The 22,099-nt window shown below is 42.6% G+C and overlaps 1 protein-coding gene across 2 annotated transcripts in view; it reads right to left on the bottom strand.

Moving 5' to 3' along the window:
- Positions 1–22,099, bottom strand: part of TBC1D22A (TBC1 domain family member 22A) — a 418,728-nt gene that overhangs the window by 297,272 nt on the left and 99,357 nt on the right. For both annotated transcript variants that reach the window (XM_075927774.1, XM_075927768.1), the window contains one exon: positions 15,878–15,992. In XM_075927774.1, the coding sequence (XP_075783889.1) occupies positions 15,878–15,992 (115 nt within the window). The remainder of the gene's footprint in view (positions 1–15,877; positions 15,993–22,099) is intronic.

The raw sequence follows: 22,099 nt of genomic DNA, 5'->3' as shown, positions 1-22,099 counted from the left end.
GTTGACAAACTAATAATCCGCACTAGCAGTATTTGAATTCCATGTCCTTGAAGATTTATACATCTGTTATCACTGCTTGGAGAATTTTTAGCTTTCTTGCTATTAGTTCTTTTATAATTAGATACTCAATGTTTGTGTCATTTAGATGCCAAAGGCAATTAGAGTCACCTTCTACCCCAGAGCTATGAGTGTTCGAGAAAATTCCAATTCTGAAAACACAACAAACTGTGATTCTCCACTACAGGAAGATGAAGATCATTAATTATAACTATATGGAGACCATAGGGAGAGTGGGAAGAGCGCACATGCCAAAGTAAGCAGCTCCCTTTGGAGTACATTTCATTCCTCATAATTACATTAATTGCAATTAGCTTTCTACTCCTTCATAATTTTTTCATTTTGACACCTGCAAAAGTATTTTGGCTTCTATTCAACTCCATTTTGTTGCTGCCATCATTACTCAGACTCTTACTTCCCATTAGTCCTCATGGTACAACGTTTTTCTCACTTGCATTTTTCTTTAATATGTCTTTCAGTCAATTCTCCCTGCACACTCAGATCAATTGGCTGCTAATATTTCTTTTTAAATTGCTACTATTCATCTAGAAACAAAGGAACATTTCAATTTTCACCATTCACCCTTTAAGGAAGTTTTATATAAATCATTACATTGGATTAAAAAAATCTGCAGGGCATCTGCCCATTTAAACAGCAAGTAATACACAGCACATTTTATCTATATGGATATTTTTGAAATGGGATCCTGGCCTACGACAAGAGCCCCTAACGTCCTACAATAATGTAAATCAAAAACCAAGAAATCTGAATATTATGCCAAGATGCACAAAAAAAAATGTTTAAAACATATTTCTGTGGAAATGTTATCAACTCTTCTAACCAATTAGTTGTATTCATCACAGTAGGAGATTTTCATAATCAGTAGCAGAAGACAGTTAAATATTTAGGTAGTACACAATTCTTTGTATTACAAATACTGTTAAGCTTTCATTACTGAACTTAAAAATTAGGTAAGTGACTCAATACTCTCTACCAGCATGCCTTCCCCGCCCTAGCTACCTCCAACAGTGGCCGTGGGGCAGGAGAGGCAAGAGCTGGTTCTCCACAGTAGCAGCTCTCTGGCGCTGCCTGCCCCCTCCCCCATGCTGCTGCCTCTGAGGGGGGAGGGAGAGACCAGGGAGGCTGCTGTGAAGCAGCTTCCATCAACCACAGCCCAGGCTCACCGCAGACAGAGGCTACTTAGAGGCTGCAGCCCCTGTCGATGGGGGTCCGAGCTCTCTGCAGACAGGAGATGCTGTCGCAGAGCAACCTCTGACCATGGGCAGCTCAGACCCTCCCCACATGGGCAAGATCTGCTGCCACCCTATGCTGCTGCCTCTATATCAAAGGCAGCAGCATAGAGTGGCAGGCAGCCAGTCTGCTCAGGAAACTGCTTTTTTAAATTGGCTCCCCTTGCAGGCCAGCTCCCTCCTGCCACCCAGAGCTGCTGCTTCTAATAGAGGTGCAGCAGCGTGAGGCAGCAGGGGGTTCCCTGGGAATGGAGCCCGGAGTGCACTGGCTGCCGGCCCCATCTCCAGGGACTATCGAATAGTTGTGTAACCACTAAGATTCCATGTGGTTACACAACTATTCAATTATGCAATATCTGACATCCCTATTCCAGATACACCCTGTTGTCCTGGCACAACCAAACCCATACCTTGCTTTAAGTTATGATCAGAGAACACTGCATACCAAATAGGGTAGTCCTAGATCTTAGCTTTTACGAGTTCTTGAACAAACAGACCCACAGACAGATGGACAAACTGACGGACAGACAAATACACATTTCTAAAATATATAGTAAAATATAAAAATGAAGATATGTACCAGAAAACAGTCAATGCAATAATTCCTAGTCTGGGCAAGTCATTTAAAGCTCAGCTGATGGAGTAGATGAAAAGCTTCTTGTAACAAAATATAGAATGTAGATATAAAAGAAAATGAATTTCTAGCTATAGAACATTAGCCAGTAACTTCACATAAAAGAGTGATGTTATAGCCTAATGTTATGCCCCACAAGACCCATCAAGTCAATGGTGATCAGCTCCCAAATCTGGTGGAAATGTTTAACTGGGTGTGCTACAGTCACTGAAGCTACGTCTACACTATGAGTTTTTTCAGCAAAAAATATGCTAATGAGGAACTCATTTGCATGAGTTGCGATCTCATTTGCCTGTTTTCTGCCTATCCATTTTTGCGTCGGGTTTTTGCACAAAAACCCCTTTTCCCACAAGATCCTTATGCCCCAAAAAAGGAGGTATACCAATCTTGCAGGAACAGGGTTTTTGCGCAAAAAGAAAACGTACATGCTGCTTGTTTTTGCACAAAAACCCCAGAGCAAAAATGGATCGGCAGAAAATATGCAACTGAGATCATGACTCATGCAAATGAGTCCCTCATTAGCATATTTTTTGCAGAGAAAACTTATAGTGTAGACATAGCCTGAGATTTTTGGCAACTGCCACATCCAATGGAAATGTTCTTTGTGTTCAGAGGTAGGAATTGTTTATTTTTCCATTACCATGTATACATTTATAACAAATCATAATCCTATAAAACTGAAATCCATGACACAACCTTAATTAGTTCTTGCTACCACTCTACCTTAACACCTTTCTTGCTGTCTACATGTTCTGTTTTACCCCTACTAAAAATTCTGAATTATAATACCACTTGCAACAACAGACAAAACCATCCTGTAGAAAAGCTGAGGCATTTTAAAATGTCACTTTCCCGTTTTTACACTATTGTTTGTTTTAAAAGGCAAAAGTACAAAAAAAAGAGACTCACAATGGTCTATGAGATTATATTTTAGTACTATAATTTTGCTTAGACAAATGCATTATCCCAAAATTCGATTCATTTTTGTGCTTTTCACCAAAATCACCTGATATAGACTACAACAAGAGACCTTTCAACACAAAATATAAAACAAAAACCTCAGCCAGTGTAAATGCTACTTCCCCGTTTTACTGAACAAACATATGTGAAAACAAGTTTTCATATCATGCTATAAAAGTCAGACTTCAGATTCTTTTCATTTGATTTTTTTCCTCTCTATTTTGTTAAATGACCATTACTTTGTATTAAAAATTTTCACAGAATGTACAAAATTTTAAGTGTATCATTGCTTGAAATTGTTTGAATAGCCAAAACTACAAACAATACATCTTGACTGTAAACAGTATATTCAAAAAACAATGCAAAATCCTATTATGATTTAGCAGACCACTGAACACTTGGAAAACAAAAAGCAATCAAGCTCAAATTAAATGCAAACAACGACAGTGACAACAGCTTCATAAAACTCTAATGTATCAACATAACTCTGATAGTGAAGGAAAGAAAAGCTGTCATCCAAACTTTAATTTACACTCTGATAATTGGAATATGTGAAAGAATGACTATCACTGAAATTCATCTAATAATAAATTGCATGCATTGTTGCACTTGTAGTTCCCCATAGGCTAAGGGAATTTACTTCCCTTGCCTATGGTCCACTCATTACAACTCCAGTAGCACTTCAGTCATCACGTGCTGCATTCTAAAACATTTTCTGGAAATCCCATTAACATGATTGAAATTTTCAATTGTTCTTAAGTTTTATACATAAAGAGATAATACAATAGATTTTTGTTGATTGCATCTATTGTAATTTCTATCATTCTGATTACTTAGCATACTCCTTCTCTTCCCTTTTTTGTTTAAAGACTGCAACAATTACTACTTACACTTAGCAAAACAGATCCTAATAGAGATTCCTTCAGATCCTCATGAGCAATTATGACAAACTGTTTTCATTATACAAGCCATTTAAATAAGACGACAAATTTATTCCAGCACTTTAATATGTGTAGTAAGTACCCTAATCTAATGTCACTCTTTCACTTACTTTTTCAGCACATGTTGAATTGCTACCAGAGTAACCCAGTTTAACATTATCATTAACAAGCCCTTTTATAAACATCTCAGAAAGGAAATCTTTGTTAAGGTCCCAGCTTGCCAAAAAGAAAGTCGAACACCTTTTCCACCTCCTCACCCCTGTCCCTTTCCTGAGGCCCCATCCCTGCCACAGCTATTTTCTAAGGCCCTACCCCACACTCACTTCACTCCCCTTTCCTCTGTTGCTCACTCTTCCCCTCCTCCCCACTCACTTTCACTAGGTTGGAGCAGGATGTTCGTACATAGGAGAGCTCCAATTGGAGAGGAGAGCTCTGGGGTAGATCCAGAATAAAGAGATTCTAGGGTTGCCAGGTGTTAGGGTTGCCAGATGATTTAACCAAAACTACCGAACACCACCACCCCCCAACAGAAAAAAAAACACCGTGGGGAAAATTCTGCTGAGAAAAAAAAAAAAGACCTGAGAGTTATTAAGCAAAAAAAAATTTAAAAATAAAAAAATAAAACAGCATGGCCCCTTTATGAAATGCCTGTGAGGCTTTTTTCCGGCAGCCATCTTGTTTTCCTGATCCAAGCCAGAAGACAGTTCCCCTGCGGAACCAGGTAAGCGGAAGGTCCGGGGAGGTCACTGGGGGGAAGGGGGTGGTTGCTGAGTGTGTGTAGGGTTGCCAGGTGTCCGGTATTTTCGCCTCCTGGCAGGGAAAAAATAATCAGAAAATACTGGACATGTTCGGTGTCTGGTATTTTCTGAATTTTTTATTTTTATTTATTTATTTATTTTTTAACCAGATAGGAGGCCAAATACCAGACTGTGCAGGTCAATACCGGACATCTGGCAACCCTACCAGGTGTCTGGTTTTGAACTGGACAGTCCAGTATTTGAGCTTTCTATTCAGGAAACAAATTGAGAAAATATAAATGTGCGGTATTTTCTAAATAAGAGGTAATGTAGATTGTGATGTAATGTCAAGTGTGTCCGGTATTTTTGTTGAAACCATCTGGCAACCCTAAGGGATTCAGAAACAGGAGGGGGCTAAGGCTGGGATAGGCATCTGGGGTAATGGAGAGCTCCTGGCTGAGGCTGAATGGGTTTGGAGTCTGGGACAGGGTTCTGAATTGGGGCAGGAGTACACTTTGCAGGAGGAAGTACAGGCTCCAGGAGAATGTTTGCATGTGGGAGGGAGCGCAGAGCTGGGGAAAGACGAAAGGGCAGGGAATTGAAGTGTAGCCTCTAGGAGACTTGGGATGCAGACGGGGGTTCCAACCTGGGATAGTGGCTGGGATGCAGGAGTGAGTTTGGGGTGTGGATGACAGCGTGGCAGCGTACTCAGGTGGTCCCGGTTGGTGGCGCTGAGGGGTTAAGGCAGGTTCTGTGGCTCCACGCAGGTGAAGGGGCCAGATGGTTCTGCATGCTATCCGCACCTACAGTTGTCACCCTCACAGTTTCCACTGGCCGCAGTTCCCAGCAAACTGGAACTGCAGAGCTGGGGGACTGCACACAGCCCCATGCCCATGTTCCTAGACATGCCAGCCACTTCAGGGAGCCATGCAGAGACAGGGCAGGCAGGGAGCATCCTCTATCCCCTCTCCACTACTGATTGGAGCCCGCTTTTTTTGCGCAAAAACCCCTTGCACAAAAAGAAACAGAAAATATGCTAATGATGTTGCAACTTATGCTAATGAGTCCCTCCATCAGCATATTTTCTGCCAAAAAAACTTGTAATGTAGACGTAGCCTAACAGTGGGTTAGGACTATTCCTACTAGCATAAATGCCACCTTTATAGTAGTATAATTGTGTATATACTAGAGCAGGTATAGGCAATAATTTTTGTAGGGGGGGGGCCACTTAACCAATTTTAGTAGCGATTCCCACGTCGGCTCTGCCCCCAGAAGGGATGGGGCATCAGAAGGAAGGGGCACGACCTAGGCAGAAGGGGCAGGTCCTTTTATGCCCTGCGTGGGGGGGCCGGGAGAGGAGACTTCTCACACTTCCCTATGGGGCAGGGGAGCACGTAAAATCTCTTGTCCCCCCCATCCCTGCCCCCACTGTGCCAAGGACATGCAGCGGCTAGAGGGAACCACCAGGCATTCTGAACAGTTGGCAGTTCCCTCTGGTGCTGCGCACCCCTATCAGGGAAGACTTCACGCACACCCCCACCCCCAGGTTCCAATTGGCCGGGGGCAGAAACATGGTGGGGTTGTCCATGGCCCACCAACCATATCTTCCTCACCCCTGCACTAGAGCTTTTAACTGTACAGATAGAAAAGTCATATGTATAACCAAAGTAGTTACACTAGTATAAAAAAATTAAGGCTAAACCCAGACTAAAATTTTACAGGATTGGTGCCTTAGCTAACAAGACTCTAATAATGCCAATTTTGAGAAAGTGCAGTCTAAAGTTTACAGATTCAAGCAGGCCTTGGTGAAAGATAGAGGTTCGAGTTTCCAACAAATAACTGCATATTCAGAAAATTCCAGCACTTTTAAAAACAAGGGATTCAAATTTTTAGAAGTGATTTAGGTAAGATATTTCTCCCATAATCATTCCTTTCCCTTCTCCAGGCCTGCAAGTTTCATTGACCTCTCTATTCTTTCCTAGGATCTTTTTGTCAATGAGCCATGTGTTTGTTGACTGTTCAGGTTTCCTCCCACCCCTCTTTCTCTCTCAAATATCTCCCAAGAGGTATTGCTTTAGTAAACCCACACATTGTAGTGCCTTATTGGCAGCACTGCAAAACCAAAAAAAGTCATGTTTCTCAGTTTCAAATGCATTCTCTCGCATAGCTGTAGTGAACATAAGTCTGTAAGAAAAATATAAGATACTCTGCCAAATTTAAATCTGCAAATATGTATCGATTATATGCCCTAAACTGATATTAAACAAACCTGTTACTATTTAACAAATACAATATACAAAACTGACAACTTGTATTTAAAAGACAAATGAATGGTTTAAAAACATAACCTAACCAATCACATCAAGAACAGGTCACCATTACTCCTTTAAAGGACTAAACGCTCACACAGTGGGGTTCTTGTACAAGACTGGGATTTCTAGGTGTTCTGATAATACAAACAACAACAACAAGCCTAAGTACATACCTCCTTAACAGGAATATAAATTATAGTCAATATCCCAAGAAAATGACATTTTTATTTTTTTAAATACTTTAATGCTATTTAAGTTATACAAAAAAATTCTTCACTACTGATGCATATTGTGAGAGTGAGCCAGACAGCAGCCATCTAGAGCCACTACAAAGTCACATCACTACCAAGTCACATCAATTTTATGTAAGTCAGCATCAAGCCTCTGATTTAAGCAAGTCAATCGTGTGTGTCCACACTATGCTTGTTGTGTCGACGGTGCATCCTCACTAGCAGGGCTTGTGTCCATGCCTGGACCACTGCACTCTGGGTAACTATCTCGCAGTGCACGTAGCCAAGTACAATTTTGGGCTGAGCTTGCAATTCCTTATGGGACCGAAACACTGGTACAGATGTTTATGAGAACATGGACTTGTCTCCCGCTCTCATTCCCTCCCTGAAATCAACAGCAAACAAACCAAGCCTTTCTTGTGTCTTTTTCATAAGCTTAGATTAGCGGAGTTGTTGCCATAGTGCAAAAAACATGAACGCCACTCAGCTGCACAGTGTTGTGAGCATTACGAATACCTAGCATCCTGTCGTACAGTATTTACACAGCTGATACTGCAGCCATTACACAGAATGTGATGCATGTAAGTAGCTCTGTTGCAAGACAGAGTAGAGCATACTTTTCTCCCCTTCCTTCACAGATATTATGCAACAGTCGTGCAACACCTTGACAAGGGGTGGGAGCACTGTTTCTGGGCTTGGGAAACAAGCACTGACAGTGGGGACTGCATTGTTTATGCAGCTATGGGATGACAAGCAGCAGCTGCAGAACTTTCAAATGTGTAAGGCCACTTTCCAGGAACTGCATGAAGAGCTTTCCCCAGCCCTAAAGTGCAGCAATATTAAAATGAGAACTGCTCTGACAGATGTGAAGTGAATGGTGATAGCTCTGTGGAAGCTTGCAATGCCAGACTGCAAGTGATCAGCAGCGCATCAATTTGGAGTGGGTAAATCAAGCATTGATCTGTTGTGATCCAACTTTGCAGGGTCATTGACTTCTGCTAAGCAGGGTAGTGGCTCTGGAAAACATGCAGAACAGAGTAGATGGTTTTCCCATAATGGGGTATCCCAACTGTGGCAGGGCAATAGACAAAATGCATATCCCTATCTTGGCACCAGACCACCTTGCCAAAGAGTACCTAAACTGAAAGGGGTACTTCTGAATAGAGTTGCAAGCTCTGGTGGAACAGAGAAGCCATTTCATCAACATCAATATGGGATGAATGGAAAAGGGGCATAAGGAGCATCTTTGGGAATACAGATCTGTTCAAAAAAGCTGCAAGCTGGGACCTTCTTTCCAGATTGCAAAATAGCCATTGGTGAGGCTGAAATACCAATCATGATATTGGGAAACTCAGCCTCTCTCTCTCGGCTCATTAAACTGTCCACCAGCAGCCTAGATAGCAGTAAGGACTGGTAACACCGCAACCTGAGCAAGTGCAGAATGGTGGTGGAATGTGCCTTTGCGTGTTTAAAAGGTCACTGGTGTAGTTTGCTTACTAGGTTAGACCTTAGTGAAAGCAGTATCACCAATTTGCTTCCTCTGTGCTCCATAATATCTGTGAAGGAAGGGGAGAAAAGTATCTACCAGAGTGGGGGATTGAAGTAAATCGCCTGGCAGCTACATGTGAGTAGCAAGACACAAGGGTAACTGACAGGAGAAAATGGGACCAGTTGCCCTGAAATAATACTCTCTTGTCTCTCTTTTAATTGCACTGGTGCCAGGCCTCTAGTGTGGGGTTTCAGGAACTGTTGTTCCAGTTCTATCTTATACAGGCAGTCCCCGGGTTACGTACAAGATAGGGACTGTAGGTTTGTTCTTTAGTTGAATCTGTATGTAAGTCGGAACTGGCGTCCAGATTCAGCCACTGCTGAAACTGACCGCCAGTTCTGACTTACATACAGAATCAACTTAAGAACCCCAAGCGTCCCCAAGTCAGCTGCTGCTGAAACTGATCAGCAGCTGATTCCAGGAAGCCCGAGGCAGAGCAACTCTGCCTCAGGCTTCCTGTAGTCAGCGCTGGTCGGTTTCAGCAGCTGCTAAATCAGGACGCTTGGGGCAGAGCAGCTGGGGTGCTCCTGGATTGGTCCAGTAGCGCCCAGAGCTGCTCTGCCACAGGTGTCCAGAGAAAAGCCTAGTCTGCTGGGGGGGGGGGGGGCGGCTTACTAACTGCGCCCCCCCCCCCCCCCAGCAGACCAGGAAGACGTGGGCGGCGGACTGAGACGCACCGCGGTCCCGCCGCCTGGGTCCTCCGCGGCTTTGCTCCCAGTCTCCCTGGTCTGCTGGAGACCAGCAGACCAGGGAGATGGGGAGCAAAGCCTCTGAGGACGCCGGCAGCGGGACAGCCGCAGGGCGTCTAGGCTGTCCCGCTGCCGGCTTTCCCCGCGGCTTTGCAAAGCCTCGGGGAAGCCGGCAGCGGAGCAGCCCAGGCGCGCCTCGGTTGCCCCGCTGCCCGAGCCCCCCCGCGGCTTTGCAAAGCCTCGGGGAAGCCGGCAGCGATGCAGCCCAGGCGCGCCTGGGCTGCCTTGCTGCCCGAGCCCCCCCACGGCTTTGCAAAGCCTCGGGGGGGCTCGGGCAGCAAGGCAGCCCAGGCACACCTGGGCTGCATCGCTGCCGGCTTCCCCGAGGCTTTGCAAAGCCGCGGGGAGTGGGGGGCTCGGGCAGCAGCTTTGCTCCGCGTCTTCCTGGTCTTCAGACCAGGGAGACGTGGAGCAGCTTTTCTTGCCCAGAGTACACGGGCGGCGGGACCGCGAGGTCCCGCAGTCCGTGTACTCCGGGGCAGCCCCGTTCGTAACTGCGGATCCGACATAAGTCGGATCCGCGTAAGTCGGGGACTGCCTGTATACCAGAGGTGGACAATAATTTTTGACAAGGGGGCACTCCAAGATTTTGGAAAGTGGTCTAGGGCCACACTCTTCCATGATATTAATGGAAATGCAGGATCTGGAATGGAGTGCGGGGTCTGGAAATGCAGGCTGCAGAAGGGAGCTTGGAGCAAGGGACTGAGGTGCAGGAGGGAGACTGGAGTCTGGGAGGCAGTTGGGATGAGGCAGTAGTAACCTAGGGCAGTGGTCTAGAGTACAGGGGTTTGGGATATGTCCTAAGGTAGGAGGGGATTGTGATCTGGGGCAGGAGATTGGGGTGCCAAATCTCGGAGGGGGAATGGCTGTAAGAGGGGAACAGAGGGTTTGGGAGGGTTTGGGTATGTTGAGTAGGGGTGGGGGGCAAAGAGTTAGGACAGGAAAGGGCCGGGTGCCAGAATCAGGCTGTGGCCATTAGACTTAGTTTTCAGCTGCCAAACTAGCCTGACTGCCTACAGAGCTTAAAATGTTTCCCAGCCAGCCAGGCTGTTTGCCTGGCCATGTGCTTCACGAATATCTGAGCCCAGGAAAAGGGGCATGATTCATCTTAGTTGCCTGTTATTCTAACAAGCAGCTCCCATTTGCTGGTTTCTGCCAGAAACTGGCCGATGGGAATGTGCTGGGGCGGGGCAACTCCTAAAACCTCCCCCCTGCCCTCCAGTTTCAAAACAAAAACAGCCCTGCAGCTGCATTTCTGCATAGTAGGGCAAGCAGGCAAGCCGGATCCAGTGGCTCGGCGGGCATGATTCCACCCATGGGCTGTATTTTGCCCAGGTCTGCTATATATAACACTCTTTCATATACCTAATAACTTCATTAATTGAATTACTCTCTCAATTTTCTACCATCTATCACTGATAAGTATCACATGGTAAGGGGGATGCTTACTGGGTAACCAGCTCACCATTAACATCTCTAGCACAGACTATTTAGTAATAAATGACTCACTTCTATAACTCATGTTTCTGATCTAATGAAGAGCCATAGATGTGAATGAACAATGCCATCACAACAGTGAGATTGGACTCATTATTTTTAAAATATAATTAATGTACCAATGATGGTAGTGAACAACAATCCCATTTACTTATGAACCTCCTAAATCTGGACTCTCTAATCTGGTAACATCTGTGATCTAGAAGGCAGGACCACAGATGTTGCTGGACAAGAGATCCCCAGAGATGAGAAGCATGAGTCAGCTGGGAATACCGCAGGTATTGGGGAGCCCCAGTTGGGCTGGCAGGGGATGATCTTGTGGTGGGTGGGGAGTCCAGCTCTGAGGAGCCCCAGACCGGGAAGATCCTGCAGTGGCTGAAAGGACTTCCCAGTCTTAACTGGGAACCCCAACAGCAGCGGAACTGGCAGCAGCCAGGAGGAATCCCCAGCCCTGGCCAGGAACCCAGGTGGCAGCTGAGCTGGAGACAGGTGTGAGGAATCCCCAGCCAGGAGTCCCAGTGGAAGCAGGACCAGTGGCAGCTGGGAGGAGGGGTGGTATCCCCGGTGAGAGCAGGACCAGTGGCAGTCAGAAGGAATCCCTGGTCCCAGCCCGGAACCCTAGCAGCAGTGAGGCCAGCAGGAAGCCCCAGCCAGGAACCCTGGAGCAGAGAATCCTAGCGAAGGTGACCCTGGGTACTTCAGCATGGGGCCAACTGAGGGGAAAGAAGCTCAGGCTCCCAGGATGCCCATAACCCAGAAGGGAGCCTCGACCTCCCCTAGTCTGGCAAACTCCGTGGTCGGTACCACTCAGGGTGCCGGACCAGGGAGGTCCACCGTGCAGTAATGATTATTTACACTTTCCACTGGAAGCAACTTGGCCTAATGTAGTCCATAAAAAAAGACCATAAAATGTAAGGCCATAAAAAAAAAAAAAAAAAAGAATTTAAACTTGAAAGAAAAAAGTGACTCAGAAGAAGAGCAGTGGAACAGCTTATTGTGGAACATAATCCAGCAACCATTCTTCACTCATGCTTGAAAGTTGTGAAAAAATAAAACAACTGTTTTATACATTTGTATAATGTAATATTTAGTTTGCTATTTAAAATAAATTAAATTGTATTATTTTTAAATTAGCAAAATTTTAAAAATCAGCAAAAGGGTAAAAGATGGTGTTATACATATACTGTTTGAATATTATAAAAGTTTTTATAACCTAAACAAATTTAGTTTCAGTGTGTTTGGTTCTTGCAAATTTTATCAAATAGACTTGATACACTTTTGTAATAGTATGTTTTAATTTTTAAGAAATTAATGATCTACGAAAAAAGCATTCCGTGCTTCCAATTTTCACAATTTTATCAAAGGTATCATGATTTTTTGTGGATTTCATAAAGCGTACCCTTTAGAAACCTAGAACCAGGTAAGAATGCCAGCTTTCATTTTAAAGACGATTCTGGGCCTCGGTTGCGAAGAAAACCTTGAAAATATAACTGGAGAGCACCATGAAGGCTCAAAAACCAGAAAACAAATAAAAATAAATCCATTGCTTATTTTTTGTTGTTGTATTAAAACATTAATTACTTAAGACAATCTCAGTGGTGGCAGGAATGACTAAATTATTTTTATACATTCAGGGTTAGAAATACTTAAATATATACTGGAAAAATACAGTTCACATGGCCCCTGTTTCATAGGTAATATACTCCTGTTTAATAGGTAATGAATAGAAATGAGACTTTTAAAATGTAATTCACTGATCCACACATCTTTTCATTGGCAAATTGACTTTTACTACAGGTAATTTGTGGTAGCTCTTTTGTTGTCCATTTTTTGTTAAAAAACTACTAGGGGGCTATGCCCCCTGCCTGCTATACTCGCCAACCTGCACTCCCCTGGAGGATAGGTGTCTGGCCGGGGGGAAGGGACAGGAGCAGCACCTACTGAGGATAGGTGTTTGGCCGGGGGGAGGTGGCAGAAGTGGGTTGGGAGTGCAGGGTCTCAGCAGAAAGAGGTGAGGGATATGGGCAGGTTGGGCTCAGCTGGAAGAGGGGACATGGGGCGCCCAGCCTCAGATGGCAGAAGGGATGCGGGGTGGCCAGAAAGGGGGGTTGGGCTTGTATGGCAGAGGGAACCTAGCTCCGATAGCTCTTCCTAGCAGCACAGCCCCGAAACATGAAGCAGGAGCCAGAGATGGAGAAGCCCATGCTTGGAGGGAATGACGCCAAGGGTGGCCAGAGCAAGCAACCAAAGATGGAGACAAAGGCAGAGGTGGCGTTATGTGGACACTGATGACATCATTCTGTCATCCCGCAGGAAAAAAAATTATATAGAGAGACACAATAACTTAAACAGTCATGTTCTCTGATCCCATCGTCAGGGGCGGCCCGTGACTGTAGGCCAACTTGGCCATTGCCTAGGGTGCCACCTTCAATGGGGCACCCAATGATGACATCACGGGGCGGCCGGGGCGCCCAATTATGACATCACTCCATGGATAGCCGTGCAGACGGGGGTGCCAATCATGTGTTCTGCCTGGGCTGCCAGCTGCCGCAGCCCGCCTCAGACCGCTTCTGCCCATCATACTGACATTCAGGCAAATGAATTAATGATCACTAGGGTCTCAAAATGTAAGTTGGTAGTAAAGACAAACTTATTTACCATATTAATTAAATGGTCTATTTAACATGGAATATCAATTCTCTAATCACATCTCATTTGAACTTATTTCAATTAAGAACTCTAAAGTCTACCAACAGAGATCCTACTGTTCTAGCATCATTAAGAACATTTTCATTATCTGTCAAATGAGGGAGTAAGAGGCAGAAACTGCAAGCACTCTCAGGAGTAGGCCTCTACCCCTACTTAAGAGATGATTAGAGAGTAAGCAGCAGTAGTTCTCGTTAGTTGCTTAGCAATGAAAATCTTCCTATTTAACAAGAAATGAAAGCAAGAGAGGTGTTGACATGCAAATCAATAAATGGATAGTCTTTTATCTACTCAAGGGTAATCTGTCCTCCATTAAATCTAATCAATCTAGATTAGGATATTGATGGGATAACTCAAAGAGGAGGAGGAGGAGGAAATATATATGTTATATTTTGCCTAAAAACTCTGCAGCAGATAGAATGTTCTGCACGGTTATCCATGCAACTGTGATTGTTTTCAAAATGTATTTCAAAAGTAATTGAAGGAAATGTAAAACAGCTTTTACTTCAAATATATTATTTTCCACTCTTGTTGTTCCTTACCCTTAATAATGACTTAAACTTTTACATTTATTCTATACAATACACACACAAACTAGAAAATAGATTAAGAATTTAAAATGGAAAAAGCTACTCTCTCAAATATGTCAGTTCTTTACATGAGCATAATCTAATACTTCAGTATTAAACTTTTAGAATAGATTTCCCTTCAATAATTTAGTTATAATGCATAATAAAATGATGGTAAAACTATTCCTGGATATTTTACAGTTTTAACAGAAAATCAGTCCTTATAAAAACATTCCCTACTCTTTCTGGTCATAATAAGGATTAAACTGTAGTTAAAAGACAATATTTAACATAAGGTATGTCTTAATTATAAAAAGTCCAGCAGGCCTCAGCTTTGCCCTATGGTCAATGAAGAACTCCTCCTATAGGATCTGTATGCAGACAAATTTTCGGAGTACTACTGTGGTCAATTATACCTACACAAATTAGACTGCTGGATTAGGACCTTAGTTAACAACATAGGTCTAGATACTTTAAAGTGACCATTATAAAACACTGAGGAGTCTTGCGTCACCTTAAAGCTTGGGTGGGTATGATATAGCCCGTGGTCTGAATATGGACCACCAAGCTGCTAGATCCAGCCCATGGGCCACCCAATTTGGCCCAAAGGCTGCCCAGGCACAGAGCAGCCAGCAGCCCCAAACTGCTTCAAGCAGCTGGCCATTCCCTGTGGTTCTATGCTTCAGGCGCCTGAGGGAGACTTTGCAGAAACCTGCCAATGGGAGCAAAGAGGTTTTTCTAGGGGCAAGCGCAGCGCAGGGAGCAGCCAGCCATTTTGAGCATCCTAAGACTGCAGCAGGCAAGGAACCTGCCTCAGGGTTCTACAGGGCTGCTGTCTGGGAGCCACATAGGTAAGTGCCTCTTAGCCACAGCCTGCCTCTAGCACCACAGCCCTCCTTCCTCCCCAACTCCTTGTCCCAGGTCACCATCTAAACCCTCTGCACTCCCATTCCCTCCTCCCCCAGGTCACTCCCACCCAGACCTTGGATCCCTTCCCCCTAAGCCAGAATCCTCTCCCATACCCACTCCCATACCCTTCACCCCATGCCTCTGCCCCAGATCACAACCCTCTCCCTTCACCCAAAATTCCTCTCAGACCCAACACTATCTCCTGTACTCCAGTCCCTTAACCCAAGCTCCTCTCTTCACTAAGCCTCCATCCCAGACCCCACACCTTCTCCATAGAAAACTGTGACCCATAACCACTTACCCAAATCTTGGAGTGGCCCCCCATAAAAATTATTACCCATCACCTGCCTTAAAGACTAACTCATTTATTTAGGCACAAGGTTTCATGGGGAAACCTTTAGCAGATCTACATTTGATGAAATGGAGTTTTACCCACAAAAGCTTATGCCCAACTAAACGTATTAGTCTTTAAGGTGCCACAGGATTCTTCATTGATTCTGCAAATACAGAGTAGTACAGCTAGCCCTCTAATGTTTTTCTTTTTAAACATGTAAATAGTCTTAGTTGTAAATAAACTTTCTCTTCACATCTACATATATTTAAGGGAATCACATGTTATGTAGTTATATTTGCCAAATATACCATCCTCTTAAAGACCACGTGACCATTTATATGCTCAAATGTAATTTATGTATCCAGTTAAACCATTACACTAAAATGCAGGTATTATTCTGAAATCACCTCCAAATTGTAATTAAGCATTGTGCAAAATCTTACCTATATATTCGCAAACGAAGACTACAAAAAAAGGAGTAACAAGGTCATTTATTCCCTGAACATATCCACTGGCTGGATGACGTATTGCCCAGATAAACAAAATTCGTTCAAAAATCTGAAAGAGAGTTGAAGAAACTGTGAAGCAAGGAATTTATCCAATGGTGAGTACATTTTAAACATGATATTTAAAAAGCATGAAGGACAAATTTAATATCATAGGCAAAAACTAACACCAAAAGTATGCATACTGAAGCATAACTGAACACTGGTATTCATAATTAACTGTCAATGTTCATTAAGTTTCTCAGTTATTTAAAGAAAGCACTTTCATTACATTAATACATGTTAAAACCAACCTTGTATATAATTCAATTATGTTAGTTACAAAAAAAGGAGAACTTATCACTGGAGCTTTTATAAAAGCAAGATTTCCCCCCTTTTGGAATTTTATAATCACCTTTCCACAATCTTCAAATCCCCCTCACAGATAAATATATTACTAAGAACCATACTTTGTACTTTTCCAAAATGCAGAGATCTAGTCTTATTTCTGGCATAGGTTACAATATTTTTACAATATTTCATCCCCTAAAAAAAGGGTATAGTTATGCTCGATTAGCACTGCCTAGCACCCTCCCAGAACATGTAGGGTCATTAAATCTCTGAAAACTAGGGAATGTAGAGTCAAAGCAATATCTCCCACATCATACCCACACAGAACTTTAACACTGACCTCTTCGAGCAATGCCCTAACATGTGCTTGTCAGAAAAAATTTCAGATTCTTATTAGCATTTCATTGTATGGGTTGCATATCAAGAACCATTTAACTAATAAGTGACCTTAAACGCTCCCCATAAACTTGACCTGAGGCCATATCTATGTTCTCAGTATTACCATGGCACAGCTGCACCACTGCAATTCTGTTGCTGTAGCTTCCAGAAGACAGACAATTCCAAACTCAACAGAAAGGGGGGGTTTTTACCCTATCATTTCAGTTAGGTTGATGGAAGAATGCTTCTGTAGATCTTGCTGTGTCTATGCTGGGAATTTGGTTATTTTAACATCCCACTCCAGGACAGTGTTCCCTCTAACCTGTGGGGCAATACAGCTTCACAAATGATTAATCAGCCCCAATTGGAGGCTCAGGGCTCCCTGCAGGAAGCTGACTGACTGGGAAGGGCTCAAGCACCTGTGAAGCTGTGCTGTGCCACTGCTGCCTCTGCCCTCACCCCGTGCAGCTTAGCATCTTAGAGGGAACACTGCTCTAGGGCAAGAATTTTTCACAACAAAGCTAGGCTGATTTACATGTAGACCTGGCCTAAGCCCCTCTTACAACATGCCACGTTTCAAGATGATTTCCTATTCACATAGGTTTAAGATCACTTTGAATGTAAAAGTCACATCTTCATCGAGGGCTACATCTGAGACACGTCCCCTACCAATAACTCCACACTTGTACCATCAACTGTATTTCCTCGCCACGATGAGACACTGCAACTGTCAAAACAACTTAGGCATATGAATTTTAAAATACTTTAAAAATACAAGTTCAAACAAAAGTTTCTACCCATGAAGCAAAACATCCAAAAGAAGAAACCACTGAAGCCTGAAGTCAAACCTAGAATGCAGGTGTCGAGTAGTAATATGCACAGCAGGCACAAATATGTCCACAGCCAGACTTGGATTCACAAGTCCTTAGATGGTGCTTGGCTTTATTATCTACAGCATACTGCTCTGAGGCATCCAGTGACTCACATCAGGAAAGCCTATATATACTGTTGCTCATCACAGAGCAGCAGTCTGACATTAGATCTACAAGTCACTTTCTTTAGTGTAGACCTCTGGTGGTTAATGCTTTATAAATCCAATTCAATCCCATAAAAACAATAAAAAATGCTTGCTGGGTGCTGGACATTAGCCAAGATCAAACTTGTTCAGGAATATCAGTTTTGCATCTTTGAGAAGAGGCATAAATGTGGATGCAAATAAGGTACAAAAAATGAAGAAAAACAAATAAAATTCTCAAATTACTCCACATTTGCACTATTAATACCACAATGTATGGCAATTTAATACACTGTGAGCATACATGTGAATTTTAGAGCACTTGGAAATAGAGATGTGAACACTTAAACTCTTACCAGGTAAGCACCACCCTTAACAGGCTGCAGTGCCCCCCCCCCTCCCATTAATCAGTTAACTAATTAAACAGAATTTTACATCCCAATTTGCTATGTGAAAGAGGTCACCAGTACATAAGTTTCAAAACTAGTGCATTATTCTTCCTTACTATATGTATACAATATTCTTACTCATACTTATCTCTATGCTATAGCGTTACAACGGACCCAACCCTGAATTGTACCAATCAACCTGCCTGTATACAGTTTTCTTAAGAGCAGAACTGATCGTTACTGTGAATGTACAGTGACAATGACTGAATATTAGAGAGGGCTGCTTTCAGATGCAGTTGGGGATTGGCATAAAGCTAATCTGCAAGGCAAAGTAAGGGCTGGCAGAGCTCTGAGGAGATTGTTTGGGTGGATGAAAACCAATTATATTAAGGAACAGACACGCAGTTAAGCACCAGCAATCCTCTTCTATGAGGCCAAGAGGGTGAACAAGGTGACTCAGAGAGTCCTGGGCACTTCAAGACAAAGCTTAGCACTAGTCACCATGAAATCTGTTCTCACAGTGCTCCTGATTCATCAAATGGGAGACCCTCCAGCATGATTCCTAAACTAATAACAATCAAACACTGGGTTGCTAATTTGAAATTCAACACTGAACCTTGTGAGATTTGCCCATTTCCTGCCTATTCTTCCTTTGGTATGAGTTAACTCATTAGTATTAATGAGAATTACATGCATGTATCAAAGGACATTCTAAACAAATATTCAACAATCTTAAACATTAACTTTGAATTTCCTTGCAATAATCACAGTAAAGGAACTCAGGCCTTGAATAATTTTCAATACGTTTTCATCATAGATATCTTCTTTTTGCATTAACCAGAATTAAAAAGGGCAAAAATAAAAATAAAATTATTGCACCATGAAGTTGAAAGTTCCTCTGAACTAGATTTCTTTTCATACAATCTGTACATCCATGATAGGTGTCTGAAGGAGCTTTTACAATCAAAAATTGCACAATCTAATTCAATATTTAACAAGCACACTGACAATAAATCACAGAAAGAACAGCTATCATGGCCAAGAAAAACCATTTAAAGCATGCCTGTAACAGTTATTAATTCCTCAAATATAGTGCTAATTATGAATATATTGGCAGACAACTGTACCAGCTCTGCATAAGTCTTATAGTATCTAATATTGCTTCTTTTTTATGGGCATGAGTTAGAGATTCAACTCCCTCATCCTGGGCTTTCCTCTTTTAATTCCTACTTTAGCCAGCAGAATCTTCACATGACAATTTCTGGTAAAAGTAAATACAAAAAACTGATTAGAAAGGAGCAAACATTCCTTGTTTGTTCAACCCAATTCCAAGAAGGTAACTTTTCTTTAATCTATGCCTTTGATTGCTGGAAATGCAAATACAAATATGGACAAGAAATAAAATCCGCAGTTAATAGATACCATGAGGAATCAGCTTGGGGACTAAGACTCAGACAGCAAGAACAGACACAAAAGCAACTGCATCACTCACTTTTGGAGACAGATACTTTCTAAAGCTATTATACTCTAAATCAGGGCTACTCAACTTTGGAAGCCCTGGGGGCCATGACGATACCCATAGCACATGCTGAGGACCGCAACTTAAGTGTGGTTGCATGTACATGCAAATATATATGCAGATGTAGGCAAATAGCTTCTTTCACACTAATGGGCATGAATACAGAGATTAAGCCTTAAGCCATGACACTGGATCTAAACATGGCCAGTGTGAGCCAGTCAGCACCTCTCAGGCTTTGTCCACAAGGTTAAGCATCCAGCGCTTCCCACAATTCCCTAGCACTCCCAGCACCTCCTCCCTGAAGGCTAGAAATGCTGACACCCTGTACCCGTCTGTTCCAGCCTGCCCATATGCTTTTGTCTTTCAATGCTCACCCCGTCTGGGAGACACCTTGCCGTTGTGGACTGGGTTCCCAGTGGAGGCCATATTTAAAGGATCCCACCCACAGGCCACATGTTGAGCCCCACATAAACCCAAATGGTACCATGGGCTGCAAACAAATGGGCCAAGGGCCGAGTCACCCTGCTCTAAATATTCTTGGCTGGTTGTTCCCAAACTGCCTTCACTCTGCTTCCATCCAGGCCTCTTCCTTTCTTCTTCTCCTCTTTCAATAATTCAGGGCACGTCTAGACTATATGGCTCTGTCGACGGAGCCATGTAGATTAGGGTTGTAGGCAAAGGGAAATGAAGCGATGACTTAAATAATCGCCACTTCATTTAAATGAAAATGGCTGCCACGTCGTGCCTATCAGTTGTTTGGCGGCACAACGCTGTAGTCTGGACGCTCCACGGTCGACATCAAAGTCATTTGTCGACCTCCCCGTTATGCCACATGGGATGAAGTTTACTGGGGAGGTCAACAAATGCCTTTGATGTCCACCACAGAGCGTCCAGATTACAGCGCTATGCCGCCAAACAGCTGATCGGCACAGCGCGGCAGCCATTTTCATTTAAATAAAGCGGCGATTATTTAAATTGCCGCTTCATTTCCCTTTGCCTACAACCCTAATCTATATGGCTCCATCGACAGAGCCATGTATTCTAGATGTGCCCTCAGTTATATTGTTCTGTTTGGCAAGGTAAAAGATGATTCTCCATATACTTCAGGAAAAATTGTTCTGCATATTATTGTTAATGTAAATGAAAGAATTGTCTTTATTCACATTAAACTAATAGACTGACACATTGAGAACATTTAGGAAAAAAAATGTACAAATACGTTTATTTAAAAAATGGTGATTGAAGAAAATGTCACCTATCTTTCGTTTATAGGTTTAACAGCCAGATCAGTCTCTCTCCTTTTCATGTTATTCTAAGCTTCAAGTATCTTTTATACATGTTTGCAAAGATATAATGAGAGATACTTTATTTCTACTACTTTGCTCTTCAAACATACATAACATAGGGGAAATATCAAGAGGTAGGGAAGTTCTCCTTAAGATCCTCTCCCAGGTCAAAGAATTAGTATTCTCCAAAAAAAAAAAGCAGCATTTTATTGAAACATTTCAAGACAACTCTGGTAAACCCCCTTTTATATGGCCTAATGAACAAACCATGAAAATGCCTATCCATCAAGTGCTGCCAAATACCCAAAGTTAAAAATAAAAAAAATCAGAAAAAATGCTTAATCTTTTCTTGCTCTAGTAACCACAAAAGCTACTTGTAACAATAGTTGGTAAAAAACTGCAAATAGAAATATGACTTTCAAGTGTATAACGTCCTTTCAAATAGTACAATAAAGAGGTATCCATGAAAGCAAAAAAAAAAAAAAGGAAGAAGAAGAAGAAGACTGGAGAAGTTTAAATCATTAGAAAATGTAAACGCTGATTTTTTAAACAAAATAATTCACTCGTCTAACAATTACAATCCATACTGAATGGGGACCCTATTCTGAAAGAAATGTTTCCTGAACCCCCTCTTTGGGCCTTCAAATACCCCATCTCATCATTATCAGAATACACCAACTCAAATAGGCACTGAACCTTCCTAGAACAACAAATACAAAACTTGCAGACTTCACTAGGGATAGTCGATATCCCCAGAAAATACTTCAAGATTCATGGGTCCTAAAAAAAGCTATCACAACTTATGATGTACTTTATTCACTACATCAAAGTGTCTCAACGGCTATGTGGATGAAACTAGTCCATCACTATGATCTAAAACAAACTAACAGAAGAATGATGAGACAAGTACCATGTGTGCAAATACTTTTCACAAACTGATTGTTCCATATTTGATCTCTCAGTCCCAGTCAAAGGAAATCTGCATAACACTTTCAAAAGGACTTAAATTCATAACTTAGCTAGACACTAAAAACGATGGGCTCAAAAATACTGTTTTTATGACTCATTACAACAATTTGTAACACACCACACTTCCTGTTAATCTTTATTTGCCCACTTAATTTTAAGTCATTTTTCACAACATGGGCATATCTAGACTACGCTGAACAGTCAAAAGAGGACTTCCAATCGCACTTTCGAAAGTGAAAGTAATTCCTAAAGTGAAAGTAATTAAGATGCGAC

This window comes from Pelodiscus sinensis, chromosome 1, assembly GCF_049634645.1.
Source record: "Pelodiscus sinensis isolate JC-2024 chromosome 1, ASM4963464v1, whole genome shotgun sequence".
In the NCBI taxonomy this organism is placed as follows: domain Eukaryota; kingdom Metazoa; phylum Chordata; order Testudines; family Trionychidae; genus Pelodiscus; species Pelodiscus sinensis.
This window is presented reverse-complemented; position numbering and strand designations above follow the sequence as displayed.